This window comes from Ornithodoros turicata, chromosome 3 (assembly GCF_037126465.1).
Source record: "Ornithodoros turicata isolate Travis chromosome 3, ASM3712646v1, whole genome shotgun sequence".
NCBI classification, from domain to species: Eukaryota; Metazoa; Arthropoda; class Arachnida; order Ixodida; family Argasidae; genus Ornithodoros; species Ornithodoros turicata.
In genome coordinates, this window is record NC_088203.1 from 27,888,819 (window position 1) to 27,903,882 (window position 15,064).

Below are 15,064 nucleotides of genomic sequence, written 5' to 3' on the forward strand. Positions count from 1 at the left end.
TAATGACTCACTACAAATTTAACTACAATTTACGTGCACTATTTCGCAGCTCTTCCGGTTAACTAGGTACGTGAACGTTGCACCAACCCATCGCCATCAAAATCTGACTGTATTATGCGTACCCGTCAGGAGCGTGAGCACGAGATTAGCGGTTGCTAAGTATTTTTCTCCTGCCCACCTGCTCGCATATGCCATAGATGTCTTTAAATTTCCAGCCATCTCATGAATACAGACCCTTGCTGCAGCTGATGGTGATTGCAGTTCGCTAAGGATCGTGAAGAACGTACGTGTAACTTGTGAGTAATAGGATGTCGTTTAGCGGTGTCGAGGGAAGTCATTTCTTCGACGGATCTATTTGAAATATTGGAAGCTAATCAATTTTGCACTCCCGAAGTAATAGCGATGTAATAGCGATGTAATAGCGTGAAGTAATAGCGCATCAATTTACTGAGTGGGGATATAGTTGGGTTTATGTTTCCGAAACTCGTCCATCGGGTTACGCCTTTATTGTATGGGTGTAGTTCCGCTGACGGGCTTATGGGTTAATGCGCGGGAGTGGAAGAAGACCAGATACCGAATCGAGAAATATAAAAATAATACATAACCTTTTTATATGCATTTAAAAACACAATCGGCAGTACTTCTACGGCAGGAAGAACATATATCCTGGCTAAGCCTACCGGATTTACCACACCCTCTCAAATCCTACTCTCATCTCTCCCACAAACATCTCTCACACTCACCGTAGTTTTGGCGCTCTATGCCCTTTGTTGCCTTTGTGCCATTAAAACCATAATCCCTCCCTCCCTACCGGATTTGGGGGGTGTCGTCCTGTGAAAGTCACAGAAGAGTTCAATCATATCATATACATTAGGCTAGGTTAGCACCTCAGTGGGTTTATAGTCCAGGCCAGGTATGCACAGATTGGAAGTGTCCGCCCACTCCCCGGGTCACGTTCTATAGGCGGTGCTGATCTCAGATTCTGCCTCCCTGCCTACTGTCAAAAATTGCGAATCATCTTGAAGAAACTTGCGGCTAAATTTCACATGACATTCCGCGTTCATTCTTGTTTTATCCGTTATCCTCTGTTCTTTCTGTTAAAATCATTCGTTCTTTTCCCTTTATTTCTTCGTGGTGAAAAAGGTCATAAGCCCGTCTACGAAACTAGAACCAATTTTATCCTCGGAATTGGACTCTACCTGTTCAAGGCCTTAGGTAGCGCTTTCGCCACTAAGCATCAAATTATCGTCTTCATTATGAAAATTGAAACAATATCTAGATGTGGTGTAGTCGCGCATTCGAAAGACCGATGATGAGATATTGCTGTAGCCCTGCATTATCATTTGCCAGCCATGCACCCCCAGCATAAATGTGATACATGCTTCAGATAATGTAAGTCTGGACTATGCAGACAAAATTGCACCAACGGATGGTGGTGTTCATGGAGCTGCTTGCCGTAGTCAGCCATGCTCAGGCAGGCAATGTCACTACGTCACATGGGGGAGCCTGCATCCTATAGATACTCACAGGGAACTGTGCCGACAATTGACTTAAAGCATCTCAACCCAGGGAAAACACCCAGAGAGCACACCCGGCGCCCGGATTTGAATCGGGGCCACCTCCAGTCCTCGGCCTAGAATACCATCATCGTAACCACTAGGCCACGGGAGCTGATGAGTCATCGTGATATATCATGATCTGCAGGACATAGGCTTTTAGCATTAAGTATCAATAAGGCAAGTAGGAACAGTCGTTGTGTCATTGGGGAACCGAAGACGTGGGGTCCTCCGAATTCGCCTAAAACCGATCAGAGCCGTTTTCGAAAGGGTCAAACAACCTACTCAGAAAACAGTTCTCCTCGGGGAGTGTCTGATGAACCGATTTTATTTGATTTGATTTGACTTTACTGGCGCAAGGATATCAAAGGTCTGATGAACCGAGACTCGCGTAAAAAAAGGCCAAGCGGTACCACCTCGCCAAAAGGAAAAGGTGCATGAGGAGGATAGGACAGCATCCCGCGAGGGTATTTGCAAATACGGGGAGCGTGACGCGATGTCATTTGGAGCGATTGGGATTGGAGTCACTATAGAGGGACAAGGTGAAGGAGCTTGGGAAACACGGGTTCCTAAGGCTGTTCAAAAGGGTTATGTCATATACTTTGGTATGGTGTCATCCCCCCCCCCCCCGATATGAAAATCCAGGGGACATTCCTAGGAGTTTTCCACGAGAACGCTCCAGTAACGTAACGTTGACCAAGGTAGGATAAGCCGAACTAGCTGTTGTAATACTTTATTTAGTTTCAGCACACGATGACAGGTGAACACTTAAACGAAGTGAGGCGGACGTGTAGTGGAGAGGAGTGGTGCACATTACTTCACAGTATATTTTCCAGATATGCTTGTTCTCGTCCACGGCACCAACTCTGACACGCAGCACCTTGAAAGTAATATCTTCTGGTAGTGAACATTGTGGCGCAGTGATTGCTGGTGCACTGCAGCTTGTCAGTAAACGCACTAACACGATGAGGTAATAACGGTGCTTGCTCTAGCGTCAGACATATGAACGGTAACTCATCGGTTTGATTTCTGTTCCAGCTGTATTAGATGTTACGTCACCAAGTCTGGTAAGTGCTTCGTCTCTATACAGCATTCCGGGGTAAGTAATCAGACAGCGCTTTGCTATTCTTCCAGGACAGCTTTAGTTTTATTTTAGTTTTATTCCACGCTCTACTGCTTTACTTTTTTTTTTTTTTCTTTTGCAGTCATGCTGTGCTCTTGCTTCTGGCTCAAAGTCACTCCTGTACAAAATTTTCCTAATAAACGATTCCAAACAAACGTCTCTGACGTAGTTATCCTATCACATTACATCACTAATACTTTCACTCGTGGAAACCATTGCGCGATAGCTTTTAGTGCTGAACATCATTTTCAGAGCCTCTGACTCCAATGTGCGTAATGCTGTGTTGGGCCGCATACCCACATGCGGGCAATGTCTTCGGTATAACGCGAACGCGGAGCGGTAAACCCTTGCCGCGAGCGATTATATGTCAAAGGGTCCAACGAGCAGGAGGTTCCAACGCTGGATCCTTTAGCTCTTTGAAAACTTCTTCACGCGTTCCCCTGTACTTTGCGGGAAAGATTAATACCGCAATCGCCGCCGGCGATGAAATTCCCCGCCCATTATCCTGAAATAAAGTTGTTTTTGTTAATACCGCAATAAACAGATGGCCGAGAAACATTGCGCGCGTGCGGTTGGGGACTATACTATGCATCGGTTGTGTGCACATCACTGCGAACGGAAAGCGCGGATACGCACGGAGCCGTAAATCAAAATGAATGGTAGCATTCGTGTGTGTTATTCATACCTGGCTGAATGTCATTAAATTACAAGGAATGTAATTGAGGAATGCCATTGCTCAGCCATTACTGCCAGCCCGCCTAATGGCCACGATATGCTTATACTCGTTTTAATGCAGCTACTTTTAACTGCTCCACCACGTCATAATTTTTTGCGCATTATGTTCCTGTGTATGTTAGTTGCTGTGCCCCCCCCCCCCCCCGCCCCAACTGAGGATGTTTGTCTCAGCTTACTTCTATGGAGTTCTCCGTCAGCAGTTAGTCAGAGCTGGGGTAGCAATACTTCCAGCGAGTTTCCTCGCGGGTCGGTGAAATGACGATTCGATGATAACGCGCTCCGCTTAGAACCGTGGCCCGTCGTCATACTGTCTTTGATATCTTGCCGGACATTCGTGTCACAATCTGAAAAGCGGACGTCAACGGCCGACAACGCTTCGTCGTATGCCTGACGGGGCCGCTTTCGACTTCGTCGGATTTCTGTCCGAACTTCGTACGGATACCTGTTGCCCAGAACTTGAGAAGCTGCGGCACCCTCTTGTGGTGTGCAGCTGTGCGGTGTCCTCGGATTGTCAGGGTCCGTAACCAACACAGGTGGGCAACCGGGCATCGCTCTCCTTCCTCCTGACAGATTTGCTGGCCTTGTAGCATGCTATGCACCGATAGTAGCTGATTGAAGGGTCTCTCGGATGCTTTGATTTGAACGAAAACTCCAGTACAGAATTCGTCCATCTCCTGCATTGGTACTGAATGATGTCGTAGGTCCTATTGTGGGAGGGCTACTACGTCGGGGCACTCCAGTTGGAATTCATACAGAAACGGTAGATGCGCACAAGCCGACCACCACAACCAAATTAAGCAGAAGGGCAGTGGTCGTAAGGTGTTTAGCCGATGAATCGTCTTCAAACAATGAAGTCGACGCGTGTGACCTGCGTAGGTGGCATGTCAGACATTCGGGAGGAAATATTCCAAAGGGCAGAGGGGCCGACATTCTGAAGAACTATTGAACTCCAAAAGGTATAGGCTCTCGCATGGCCTGGCACTAACGATGTCTATCTCATGAGGTACGAAACCTCTAAGTAAATTTTGTTACGTTATGTCGGAGCTCTCAACTTTACCATTTATTATTGTTATCTCCCGTTGGATCCTTGTTCCCGTTGGATCTTCCGTCTCTGCTTGGACCCAAGTTTAGGTTGGATACTTGTTCACGGTGTCACGTGACCCGATTGGATCCTCCTCCTCGTTGGACCCTCGAGCCACAAGCGGCTGCGAGCTAGAGTAGAAGGTCGTGTATCGCCCCTGGCGATGGAACTTCCCACTCATCATTATTTAAATAAAGTTGTTGGTATTGTCTTGCCGCAGGGTGGGAAAAAGCTGCTATTCGTTGATAGCGCAACGCACGATTTTTAGCGGCATGCTACACATTTTCGACCAATCGGACGCGGACCAGCGGAGACGGCATGAATGCACACGGCATGCTGAAGGCGGTTCCGCACGTGCATCTCTACCGCATGTGGGTGCGGGCCCTTACGAGACGTTCGCAGGGAGATAGGACAGAAATGTCAAATCACACGAACTCCTAAACAATGCCCGCTTGTCGGGATTTAATTACTTAACTACTGAAAACGTATGTTATGGGAGTTATGCACAGGCAAAAAGTATCCGCTATATTAACAATGGTTCAAGCTTGTCCAAGTATTGACCGTCATTTCCGATGTCAATATCTCAGATTACCTAATTCCGTCGAATAAATATTACGTGCGTTCCGTTTGCAAGCGAGTGTGTTTCTCACAGCACAAGGTGCCAGAGGTTCTACGCGATTACCGCATCGGTTGCCATGCAAAGGTGTATAATCTATCTGTCTTCTCAGATACAGGCTACAGGGGCACAAGTAAAACGTTAACGACTCTGAGTTCTACGATGCTATCAGCCATCACCGGAGTAAGGCCGCATACAGCCATTACGGACAACGTCAAGACAATCAGTGTGCCCTACAGAACGATACGCCCACGTCGTAAGTCACCAAACGAATATATATACTACGTATTATATTTCCTGGTTTCAACAATATTTTTATACTACGTAAACACAGACAGTTAACAGTCTATACCAGAGCAGTAAAGTAATAGCTTAGTAATATCTGTCCAGTTTCTTAGGACACCACCGGCAGCAATTCAAGGGTAACTCAACTACATTTTTGAGAATAACTCTGAATTACATTTTGGTTTCGGTAACTTTTCCTGAGCCATTTCCTCTTGCGAGAGACCTGAATCGGTACTACTTACAACAAAAAATTAGAGATTGCGCGACCACACATAATCCCTCTGAAAGGCTGTAGGGGGATCTTCAGTAGTCATCACGACTGGAATCGCTGAGGGTTTACACTTCTGCTCAATGTACAAAAACTGGATTGCTTGACTGCATTGCTTGCAGTCTTCTCTGTGTCAGTGGAGCGGCACCTATCGATACCAATTGGGCATGTTACATCTGTCCACCGTTTGTTTACGGCGATAGTGACATCCCCGTAAACAACGAGCGTTCTTCTCGGTGCAGTTCTTTCGTTGAACGTCACTCTCGGTGCCTGATAAAACTGAATTTAATATTAGATACTCAGGGATTGTAAATTCTTTTCACGCAAGTTAGAGCGTCTAGAGCGTTTTTCTATCCGCCCGTCTCTCCATAACGGCATCACGTAATGTCCATCACATCTCTTGCTCCAGCGTGTGTGATGTCATTGGAGCGGCACAGGAAGAACAGCTGACTCGTTGAGGAAGAAAAAAGAGTAGTTGGGCATGCCAAAACAATTCTATTGTTTGAAAATCATGTGACGAGCACGTACGTTGAAATATGAATAGTCGAAAATTGCTATACAGATTAGCCGAAACCCAAATCGCGCGCCTGTGGAGGTGCACTATTAAAAATTAACTTCACCGCATAGCACGCTCCTAGCCAACCATAATCTCGAATGTCCTCGTTCTTTCCCGTGATTTGTCGAAAATAGGAAGCGTAGGCCTTTTTTGTGACACTTATGAAGTTCATAAGTGTCACAAAAACGCCGTACGCCTCACATTTTCAGCAAATCAGGGCAGATAACGATGTCATTCGAGATGGTGGTTGGATAGGAGCGTGCTATACGGTGCAGTTCATTTTACAGCGTGTATGGCCTTCATCGTCGTATAGGCTTATCTGGGCTGCGAAGCACACACTCCAATCACCTCCATTGCTGCAGAGCGCGTGGCCCTCTGACGTGGAGTAAATGGTGTGCTTCCTACACTCCTGAGACGCGCGGTGTCGGTTTCGGCTCATTTGCAGAGCAAAATTTAGCGATGGATATTTCAACGTACGTGCTTCCTCCACCAGTGTTATTGAAAATCTCACTGGCTTTCCGCGAGGATTGAGCCCCATTCTGCTACAACACTTTTGCCGGAAAGCCCCTAACTATAAAGTTAGTTAATCAATGTCAGTTAAAGGGTCTACGAAGCGAGCGTGTTCTGAGTGGAGAACGGCTCGCAGGGAGGCCTGCTATCTGAAACATATCATATTTCTGCCTATTAAATTCAAAAGGAGTGCATTTCAGGCGTAACAAAAAAAAAAAAAAAAGGAAGAAGCGTCGAACTGTCGCGAGACAGAGACCCTGCAAGCGGTCTGACGTCTCTTTAGGAGACCACGGCACTTTAACAACCATGGCAAAAAAATAATAATAATTGCTTCCAGGCCTTCGGTGCCAGCACGATGGAGAAGCTCTCTTACATCCTTTGCTCACTCCTGGGCCGGCTTCTTTTAACGTCACAGATAGCTTCTCCGTCGTGCCTGCGTGCGGCGAAGGCGTGGAAGCAGTTATTATTATTTTTTTTTTTCGTGGTTCTTAGTTAATACATCGTTGTCCTACCTAATGTTGAGTTCATACTCCACATGGTGAATGGATTAGCGGATAAGAGTACATATACAGGGTGTTTCACGAAAATGCCCTGGCTGAATAATTCGTGAACAGGTGGCGCCATCGAAGAAATTTCTTTTTGGTAAAGATCCTTGGGACATCGGCCATGAACTGAGTACTGAGCAGCTCATTTGCATATAAATCGTTTACATTTTACTTCGCACGCTTAAGGAACCTCTGTTTTACGCATTGGGAGCTTCAGCGGAAAACATTCCAAGGGGAAAAAAATGCGTCGACACTTAGTGATTTTTCCCAGGAATTAATTGGTTTCGGTTTACATATTTCTTGCGCGCAGCAGTGTACCAATGCACTCTTTGGACCAGCTGTCCGTTTGTCAGTTTCGTGTTCATCCACCTGGTTGACACACGGAGGTGACGGAAGATAAGGAGCAACTGAAAAAAAAAAAAAATTGGAAAAACACAGGAAAAACTGGATACGCTGAAGGGAAATGACCACATTGAACTGCTGATTCAAAGCTTCACCAACTTCAAGCTGTATTTGTGCTGCTCACGTTGGCAATCACTGCAACGTATTAGAGACGGTCTCCTCTTTGTCAACCACACTGACATAGTTACGGCAGTTAGGGTTAATTTCGAACTCTTCGCGGCAATGATAACGGTGGGGTAGTCGTATTGCGCCAGGGATCACGTGGTTCTCTTCTGCACTTGGCGACACAAAAGTGCACCTTTTGCGGACATTTCTCGCGCAAACGGTTGACGGTGGAGTGAAACAGGTGAGAGGAAGGAGAGAGCCGACTGTGAACAGGGGGTAAAACGCGCAAACGACACGCCATGACTCCCCATATTTCTTACGATGTACTTCATTTTAAAGCACACAGTTCTGTCCCTCTTACACCGCACGGGTGCCCTCCAATGTATTTCTGCATAGAGGAAAGTGCGCTCGGCGAACGCAATGCGCTCTGAAATAGGTCCACACATATGGCCACACATCACAGCAAGCGACAATACACACGTGACCTTAAAGATGACCGTACCTATCATCGGCGGCGGCCAAACCGTTTGTAAGCAGATCGTTTGCTGTTTCTCTCCGCCATTTTGAACGTCTTTCGACCTCGGTAATAATATTTATCCGATTTGCACATAAGGCCTCGTACTGTTGACCACTTCCAAAGGTGTGATTACGATCCCGCGTTAAGACGCACTCAGACGATGCGATGTAGACTTGTATACAAGAGAAATGGGTAACCATATCGCGGAAGAAAGCGCAGTATATAGCTTCGCTGGCAAATTACGTGTACGTTCATCTCTTGTTTTGCGCCGAGGGAAGGAAGTCGACCAGCGCTAAAACGTCGCATGACCTCAAAATGACGTTGAGTACCACGTGTGGCCACGTCAAGGTGGCATTTTTGCGAAAAGCACCCGCTAGGGGATATTTTGTAACAAAAACCGGAGTAAGGCCGAACAAAACATTGTTTGAAGACGATTCATCGGCTAAACACCTTACGACCACTGCCCTTCTGCTTAATTTGGTTGTGGTGGTCGGCTTGTGCGCATCTACCGTTTCTGTATGAATTCCAACTGGAGTGCCCCGATTGTGGGTTTATGTCACCCCTGCCACCTTCTCTCTTCCGGTGCAGCACGGAATATTCTGGTGTGCGTGATCGGAGACCCAAGTCTGACCACCGACACTGTAGTTCCACCCGCGGGCCTGTGTACTTTCTACTTCTACCGTCCAGTGGAGACGCCTACACCGTTTGCCCAAATCTCCCTTGGATGGCAATGGATTCTGAACCTCGCCAGCGACCACTCTGCTGCCAGCAAGTATGGAATTGATATCAGTGAAAGGTGGGTGGAGCAGACCCCTGTACAGGTAAAGCAGGCTATTCAGCCGACGTTTTCCATGATCAGTTTTGTTCCCATTATTGATTAAGATCGAATCACCACTGATTATTGATTGATTTCTGATCTTGGAATGCCGTTATGAGAAACAGCGTGCTAGCCGGTCCATGTGTAGTTTCTTGGGCTTGTCCAAATGGACGCTTTGTTTTTCGTCTTGCCACGCTATTCATCCAGTGAACACATAGTACCTCTGTCAGACGGGCACACATACAGCCTTTAAGGCAACGGCATAAAGAAAAGGCCGTAGCTGAAATATAGCCTTAAACCCTGGGAGGCTGCCAGGCGGTATCCATCAAGGCGTTTTACCGGTGAGCTCCACATCGATAAACACATCTTCGAACGTTGAATGAAATGTAGTTAAATCACATTTGTTCTCACTGTGAGCACTCGGAAACAACGTATGGTTTGCACTTAGCACATTTGAAAAACAGCAGACGATATTCGTTTTGTAGCAATTTCGATGCTTTGTTGAGCGGGCACAGTTTTGGATACAGACGACACGGAGTGCAGTGGGTTCGAGGGTACCACTACGAACTGACCAGATTTAATAAGAAGCAAGGTGCAAATATTCACCAGAAAAACTCGTTGAGCGTTGCGGACTAACAAACGTTCGCTGAGTACTATGTCTCATAAAAACATTTTATTTCGAATTGAAGAAAATCTGCGCCAGCTTGTTCATGGCGTTTGGTAACGAGACTTCGACGATTTCGGGGCAACGGACGTGCAGGTGCAGTGCGAGTGGAAGTTTCGATCGTTGAACTAGTTCAATAAGTTGCAAACAGAGAGAACGCACTTTGTTTGTCTTGTTTTCCAGGAACGAATACGGGGTGAGCCGCGTTATGTCGCATCGCTTCGCGAACAGCACGAACCGCCACCCTGCGTATTGCCTCATGTGAGACGCTGGCAATTTTCGTTAGTTGGAGACGTATATAATAAACAAAAACAACACACGACCACGATCGCGTTACCATTATGAGCGTAATGTTTTATTGTTCGTTTGCACCTCTGTTTTATGCCGCAAACCAACAGAACATAATGAACCGCTGTCAACAAGGAGCATGCCGTGTCCGAAGCAAACGAATTTTCCGTAGCGAATGAGGGCACTTTTAACGTTTGACGTCACAGTCAATGGGGAGTGGCTTGTTACAGGAGCGCGCGAGCCTCCGGCCACGGAAGCGGTTTTGTAAATCGAATTGCGCTGTAACAAAACATTGTTCAGACGAAATATTTTACGAGAACGATTTTTACACACTGCTCGACAAATTAAAAACGGTTTTCAGACATTCAAATTTCCTTTCCATGCTCCTTTAATGACCGTATGCACTTAAGACCGTAACTGTTAAGGCCGCAAATGCGCCTGTCTGACAGGGGTATAAGAGTCTACATGATATGGACTTTACAATACAAACTGTCTGGGAAGTAACGGTCATCCAATTATTTTTAGCTTTCTTTGGAATACGACAAAACAGATGACCAGACGATATCAAAAATCCGCGTTTCCGTGTGCAATTATGAGAAGACGGTTAGGAGAAACTTTTATTAAAAATGTTTTATTTAATAACGTTTATTCAATATTCACTGGGTATCTGTGTGTTGTCCCGCCTTTCAGTTTTCCTACATCATCACGAAGTAACAGCTTGCCTGCACCCAATCTCTACTCGTATGTCATTGGAATAGCCGGAATTACGTCCCAAAATATGCTATGGCTCGTGGCCGCCGCTGCAGGTGCCTAGGGGTGCAGGTGCCCTTTGGTTTCTCCTCATGAGGTTACTCTATGCTCGATGCTCGTGCTCCCGCCCGTGGGCTTCGCGACGACAACATTGGGTGTGTTAAGCAGGCGCCCCGGGGGATCCGGAAAAAACGGTCCCGGAAAAAATGGTCCCGGAAAAAAGGGTCCCGGAAAGAAGGGTCCCGCTGGCACACGGCGGAAAAAATGGTCCCGCAGGCAGGCGATATAGCTTTGCCATCGCTTAAACACACATCTTTGGTGTGACAGTGATATATGTATTATATTTTGTGAACACGGTGTTTTATTTTCCTCTTTCTTTTTTTGCTTTGAATTTTTAGATAGATAAGTGCTTTATTTAGACATTCAATACATTACAAATTATAAATTGCGTAGTGAATTGCGTAGTAGTAGCACATGACAACCCTGCTTGATTAAAATTGCTACCCCAAAGTTGGCAGTAACTCGATCGGTGCGGGACAGATGACATTAATTCACAAATACGCTTGGATTTATTCAAGAACAAAAACAGCGGGCAATTACATGTCACACTGCTATAGTAAGACAGGAAAAAATGGTACCGGACCCAGCCGTTATTTTCTTTAGTACATTCGTGCATACCGTGGATGAACAGTCTATGAACTAGTGCTGAAACAAGTTTTTTATTGTCACTCCCGTGTTCTTTTCTGTGTTTAAGGAGTAGCAAACCGGCTTCGCACCTGGCTGACCTTTCCTTGTAGTTATCATTATTAGTATTTTTTTTTTCAGTAAACATATACCCCTTAGGCCTCCTCCTGACCACGCCTAGGATAGAGTATATTACACAGACAAAAAGAACTCCGACCAAAGCCGGAAAAGAGAATAACGTCAAGTGTAAGCGCTAACCGAAGGACAGAAAGCTTTTCACCAGTACCATGCTTAGGCTAGAGTAGGTTACACAGACAAACAGTTCACTGACCTAGGTCTAAGAACTCCGGCCAAAGCCGGAAAAGGGAATGACGTCAAGTGTAAGCGCCAACCGAAGCTACTACCCGAAGCCAGCTACCGATCGAGTTATTGCCGACTTTGGGGTAGGAATTTTAGTCAAGTGGGGTAGTCAGGTCCTACAACTAGGCAATTCAAAGCAAGAGCAAAAAAATAAAAAAATAAAGAGCAAATAAAACACCGTATTCACAAAACATAATAACTATCTCTGTCTGAGGAGCATCATCTGTCACACCAAAGATGTGCTCTTGTGCACAAGCGATGGCAAAACCATTCCATGCCTGCGGGACCTTTTTTTCCGCCTTTTGCCAGTGGGACCCTTCTTTCCGGGACCCTTTCTTCCGGGACCGTTTTTTCCGGGACCGTTATTTAGCCGTTATTTTACCGTTACTGAGCGCGCGATCCACCTGATATATATCTGGGTAGTTTCATTTATAATCGACCAACGGGCGCCGGTGACAATTTTATTTTCTTCAGGAAAAAATAAATGTTATTCCTAATCCAAAAAGCAGCAAAAAAAGCTTGGCCGCATGTCTCTGCGATATTTCGTTCTTGGTCTGCGAGACTGCAAATAAATGAGCGCAATTTGAGCAGTTCCAGCTTTGCCAAATTTGGCACGCTGGATCCTCCGAACGGCTGCTCTCTTCTGAAAGCTTTTTTTTTTTTTTTCACTGGCAGAATGGGTGGTTAAGATTTGCTTAAGACAAAGACAATTAAATTTGGTGGCAAAGCCCAAAAACATTTTTTTTTTATCGCGAGAACGCCTCCGAGGGCGAATTTGCCAATCTCTTACCGGGTCCCACAATTTCTGAATATGTCGAAACGTATATGAGATGAAAGAGCTTTTTTTACTCTTTCGTTTAGTTTATAGAGGATTATCATACCTTCATGCATCTACAGTTTACAGTGACGGCGTAGTCGCGAATGGGTGCAAGAAAATCGCTGTTTTTGGGCCGTTTTTCTCAAAAAGCCATCTTCAATTTCGTTTATATTTTGTGGAGACATGCATAGGACATCGTTCATTGACATTATAAAGTAAAATTTCTGCTTATTTTATTTCTTCATGCCGCGCGAATTCTTCTCCCGCGCCCTCGTCGCTTTTACATCCTACGAGTCGGAGAACCGCGTTTTTTACCCGTTTACCTTCTGCCGAAGGCTACGTCATTAGAGGTCGACAAAACCAAGACGTACCTCGACCGTTATGACTAACTTAAACAAAAATGCACACTGCAGCCAACCCACCTCTCCCATAGGGTTAATCATTTGAGGGTATGGCACTTCAAGGTGAAGCTGTACGTGAAAACAGGAAGTCTCGCATGGAAGTCTCTTCACATGCGTTGCGGTGTCCATATGTTTCTGAGCTCAACGCTTTATGTAAGAAAGTCTGGGAAGCCTTATCGGCTATTTTGCTTTCTTGTTGGAAATGAGCGCGGTTTCGAAACATTGAAAAGTAGGAATACCAAGGGCACGACTGTCGCCGACGAACAAAAGCACCTATGAAAAGCACCTTTCTCTCTTGTAAAGCACCTAATTCCGTTTGGTCCTCACGGGTTGGGGGTGCACGGGAGGTTCTTTATTTATCTAATATCCATTTCATCAAGTGCGCGGTGGGGTGGTCATAGTCGGCGGTGGGGTGGTCAAGCATCATGCTTCACTGCACAATCTCCGTTCTTCACCGGGAGTAGTCATTCGGACGGCAGAAGACCTTGTGTGCAAACTAACGCCGAGGTTACCAAACGTTGCAAGTGTTGAATTGAATTGAATTGGCTGTTTATTGCGACAATGGACAATGGTAAAGGTACCGAACACCTGCAGACCCATAGCAGTTTGCTAGTAGTGGGTCTGCCTCAATGATTTACAGTAACAATTTCACTTACAACAGCATGAAAAACTTTCCAATCCGGACAACACATCAATACGGACAACACATGTAAACATTCTTATGAGGAGTACATAACCTGATTAGAACACAACTATTGTAGACAATCAAAAGAGAATCTGGTGAGGGCGGGTTCAAAATTACGCGCACTTTTTGTGTCTATGGGAAGGGAGTTCGATATTTTAACACCTTGAAGTGCCACAGATCTACGGCCATAAACATTATTGACCTTCCGAAGGTTAAAGTTTCCTAAATATCTCTCTCTGGTAGGCCTCAATTTGGATTGTAACAATTGAACAGAAATCGGAGAATTACGATTAATAATACTGTGCATAAGTAAGGCTGTACGTTTTGTTTCACAACATAATCAACAGGAAGAACTTTTAAATTTCGGAATAAGGTCAAGGAGGGGCAGCGACGGTTTGTAAAAGTCATGATACGCAAACATCTTTTCTGTAGCCTAAGAATAGGTTCAACATAGGACTGATAGCTATGGCCCCATGATTTTGTACAGTAAACCAAATGTGAATGACCAAGTGTGAAATAAATACGGCGTAGTTCACTAAAGGAAACGGTTCTCTTGCAAGTAAGAGGAGGGAACAAGCCTTGGAAAGTTTTTCACAGACATGTTAAATGTGAGGCCTCCACTGGAGATGCTCGTCGGTAATTACACCAAGGTATTTAAGGGGGAATCACTTCTTCGCAAGACGATAGAGAAAGTTTGTTCGCACAGTGCTCAGAAACGGTGTAAAATACCCTCAAAACAGAAGTACTGGCGTGTTCTCCTTGTATTGCCGTTGTCAATGACACATCTTGTAGAATTCCAGGACTATCCGTTGATTTGTATTGAGCCCGAATTCGCAAATATTTTAGTGTGCGACCCTCTATCGAGATGGCAGCACATGTTCGAGACGCACCAAACTTTAGTTTATTAAAAATCAACGGCTCAACCTTGTCCTCTAAAAAAATACGTAATTGACTAGAGATAAGCTAAAAGAAGATTCAGTACCAATGTTATGGTGATCGTTTAGAGCGTTCACGTGTCTTGTGCGAACGAAAATCGCCCTTAGATTTCTGAAGAAGTGATTCCGCCTTAACTTCATTAACTTGCTGTACAAGTTTCCCGTGAATGGTAAGGTTGAGTGTGAAGGTTTGTAATTTAGACCAAGTGCTATGAAAGACAATCGCACAAGTTTTATCTATATTTAACGTGAGCTTGTTATATCTAAACCATTCATTAATATATTGTAAATTACCGTCAGCACACGATCGAATTTGTGCAAAACTTGTGCCAAGTATAAAGAAATTCGTATCATCAGCATACAT

The 15,064-nt window shown here is 45.2% G+C and overlaps 1 protein-coding gene across 3 annotated transcripts in view; it reads left to right on the top strand.

Annotated features, from left to right (window-relative positions):
- Positions 1–154: 154 nt before the first annotated feature.
- The window catches only part of LOC135388337 (uncharacterized), a 41,894-nt gene continuing 26,984 nt past the window's right edge, over positions 155–15,064 (top strand). For all 3 annotated transcript variants that reach the window (XR_010421329.1, XM_064617826.1, XM_064617827.1), the window contains exons 1-5: positions 155–283; positions 1,570–1,736; positions 2,393–2,526; positions 2,595–5,367; positions 8,888–9,095. Coding sequence is in view for 2 of the 3 variants with exons in the window: in XM_064617826.1 (XP_064473896.1) it covers positions 5,274–5,367; positions 8,888–9,095 (302 nt within the window). In the remaining variant the exon portion in view is untranslated. The remainder of the gene's footprint in view (positions 284–1,569; positions 1,737–2,392; positions 2,527–2,594; positions 5,368–8,887; positions 9,096–15,064) is intronic.